Below are 3,092 nucleotides of genomic sequence, written 5' to 3'. Positions count from 1 at the left end.
CATAGCCCGCCTCGCTGGCGTCACAAAATCCGTGCAGTTGGATGTTGGTGGAGTCCAGCAGAAGAAGATGTCGTGGAAAGGCCAAGTTGTTGAGAAGATTGAGCTGTGAGCAGTACTCGATCCACGTAGTATGTACAGTCAGAGGAACAGATTCGTCCCAATTCAATTTTAATTGCCACAACTTCTGCATGATTAGCTTGGCAGTGATGATCACTGGACCAAGCAATCCCAGAGGGTCGAAGATTTTGGCAATTTCGGACAGGATGTTCCTCTTCGTTGCCTTTGCGGCGACAGTAATGGGGTTCACCGAGTAGACTATGGAATCTTGCTGTGAATTCCATGCTACACCAAGAGTTTTTAGTGTTTCGTCACCCTGTGAATTAAGCTTGAGGTTGACGCTGCTTTCCGGAAGCCCTTGGAGAAGAGTTGGGCAATTCGAAGCCCACTGACGAATGGTGAGACCCGCGCGATGTAGCAGGTCGATCATCTCGTCACGGATGCTGGTGGCCTCGTCCATGGTGGCTGCTCCGGTTAACAGGTCGTCCACGTACAAGTCTCGTCTTAGAATGTGTCCTGCGTATCGATATCTCGAGCCTTCGTCATCGGCAAGCTGCTGTAGGCACCGCGTTGCCAAGAATGTGGCCGGAGATAGTCCGAAGGTGGCGGTATTTAGCTGGAACGTGGTTACTTCGCCCTTTGAATTTGTCCAGATGACGCGTTGAAATCTTCTGTCTTCTTCGCGGAGAAGGAATTGTCAACACATCTTCTCGATATCTCCGGTAAGGACGTAGTTGTGTAGTCGAAACCGAAGAATATGCGAGAAGAGATCCTCCTGTATGGTTGGTCCAACCATGAGAGCTTCGTTCAGCGAAATTCCCACGTTGGTTTTTGCCGAACCATCGAAGACCACGCGAAGTTTGGTCGTCATGCTGGTTTCCTTGATCACGGCATGATGTGGCAGGAAGAAACCGTTGTCTTCGGACGGTCCTGTGTCTTCTGACATGTGGCCGAGATCAAGATACTCTTGCATGACCGCAGAGTATTGATCCCTGAAGACTGGGTCCCGTCTGAATCGCCGTTGTAGCGCATTGAACCGTTTCAGAGCCATGGTGCGGGAGTTTCCAAGACGATCCCTGCTCTGTTTGAAAGGTAATGCTACGATGTAACGGCCGGTTGCATCTCGTTGCACGTGTCGCTGGAAATGTTCTTCGCAGGCCGTTTCTTCTGGGGATAGATGGCGTGTCGATGGTCCTTCCTCGATCTCCCAGAATTTCCGAATGTCGAACTCGATTTGAGTGACATGACGAGTCTTGGAAATGCCGTCTGAGCTTGTCGAAGACTGCATTCCAATACTGTCAACTGCATCCTTGGCTGTTGAATGCTGTTCGGTGTCGTTGGTTGAAGATGCTGCGGCGGCCTGCGTGAGCGCGTTGCGGTCCTGTTGCAACGTCGTGGAGTCCGTTGACGGCGTTGGTCGCGATGGTTCTCGGCTCGTTGGAGATCCAATGCTGCCACCAATAACCCATCCCAGTCGGGTTTTCTGCAGGAGCAAATCTGGTCCATCACGTGGCGAGAGGTCAATTTGTCCTACGCTGAACAGTGATAGCGTCGGACCAGTTCCCAATAGCATGTCGACTGGGGCTGGCTTGTGGAACTCTGGATCAGCAAGACGAATATTTGCTGGAATCCGAATAGAGTTCCTGTTAATTTGTTGCTGAGGCTCCTTCTCCGAGATGTGTGGAATAACGAGAAATTCGAGGGTTTTCTCGTATCCTCCGAGCCTCGATCGGATGGTTGCTGTCACCGCGGAAATACTAGCGGTTGTCAATTGATTCAGAATCGAAATTGATGTTGAGTGCTTCCCCCTGCGCAGCCGAAGCCGTGCCGCTAGCCGCACTGTGATGAAATTCGCTGTTGAACATGTGTCCAACAGCGTCCTGCAATGGATTGACTGATTCCGATTATCGCAAACCTTTAGCGTCGCGGTGGTCATCAACTCGTGGGACGTCGCTCGAGCAGAGAGCGAAGTGTGTCCGTGAACATCGGAAGACTGTAGTCATGTTGGACGTGACCCTGCCCTTGCTGGTGCGTCGTCCTTTGACCTTGGCGGTGGCGATGTTTCGCGATGGTTCTGTAGAACGTGCAGCAGGGTGTGGTGCTGTCCGTCACAAAACCTGCAGCATGATGAGTTGCACTGCTCCGCTGTGTGTCCCTTGCGCAGGCAATTGGAGCAAAGCGATGCGCGCTTTGCCGCCTGGATGCGTTCCTTGACCGAAAGTGCGTGGAAAGCCTCGCATCGGTAGATCGCGTGCCCGCTGCGTTTGCAGTGGAAGCAGTCGATCTGGGAGGTCTTCGTGCTCGTTGCGAACACCTTGGGAAGCTGCTTCCTTGGCGATGAGTTGCTGGGCACGTGTCGCCTCGGAAATGTCGGAGAAGCTGTCTTCTTCTGCACCATCGATGGTTCCAGGTCCGCTGAAGTGGCTGAGGTCGTCTCCAGGCTCCTCGCTCGTTGCGTGAGGAATTGCAGCAACATCTGGATCCTTGGTAGCTCCTTGTCTTTCAGCGTGCTATCGAAAGCAAGCTTGGTTTGCAGAGCTAGTTTCGGCCGCAGAATGGACAGGAGGAGCGCGTCCCAATGTTCGACTGGAACTTGCAGTGTTTTGAGCGATCGCAGATGTTGCTGAACGTGGTTTACGAACGCTCTGAGGTTGCTGGCAGTTTCCTTAATGACAGGCGCTGCCTGGACCAGAAGGTCTACATGTCGCGTGACAATGAGCCTTTCGTTGGCATATGTACCTTCCAAGAATTGCCATGCATGGACGTAGTTGGCATCGGTGGTGGCCAATGCTTTGATGACACTGGCTGCTTCACCGGACAACGCCGATTGCAGATATTGCAATTTCTGCACGTTGGAAAGTGATTCGTGGCTGTCGATCATTGAGGAAAATTTGTCCTTGAAAGACAACCAGTCCTCGAACTTTCCGTCGAAGCGTGGCAAGTCGGCTTTGGGAAGTTTGACGAATACTCCAGATCCTTGCGTGGATGCTGGAGAATTCTGTCGTGTGACGGTGTTGGAACCAGTGCCGTTGGAT

The 3,092-nt window shown here is 52.4% G+C and overlaps 2 protein-coding genes across 2 annotated transcripts; both read right to left on the bottom strand.

Annotated features, from left to right (window-relative positions):
* Positions 1–754: 754 nt before the first annotated feature.
* LOC144477624 (uncharacterized) lies at positions 755–1,993 on the bottom strand. Its single transcript, XM_078195357.1, has one exon. It carries the CDS (start codon positions 1,991–1,993, stop codon positions 755–757), a length of 1,239 nt encoding a protein of 412 aa, XP_078051483.1.
* Positions 1,994–2,056: 63 nt separating this feature from the next.
* On the bottom strand, positions 2,057–3,045 carry LOC144477625 (uncharacterized; the record flags this gene model as incomplete). The annotated part of the gene is made up of 1 exon (XM_078195358.1): positions 2,057–3,045. A coding segment is annotated over one exon (989 nt), but the record flags the coding sequence as incomplete, so codon positions are not given.
* Between the last annotated feature and the right edge of the window lie 47 nt (positions 3,046–3,092).

Source organism: Augochlora pura, unplaced genomic scaffold, assembly GCF_028453695.1.
Source record: "Augochlora pura isolate Apur16 unplaced genomic scaffold, APUR_v2.2.1 APUR_unplaced_2407, whole genome shotgun sequence".
Classification (NCBI taxonomy): Eukaryota; Metazoa; Arthropoda; class Insecta; order Hymenoptera; family Halictidae; genus Augochlora; species Augochlora pura.
Note: the sequence above shows the minus strand (reverse complement) of the source record. Positions and strands in the feature narration are given on the sequence as shown.

Coding starts and splice junctions, on each gene's coding strand:
- LOC144477624 (XM_078195357.1), bottom strand. CDS start 1,993: ATGACCACCGCGACGCTAAAGGTTTGCGATAATCGGAATCAGTCAATC.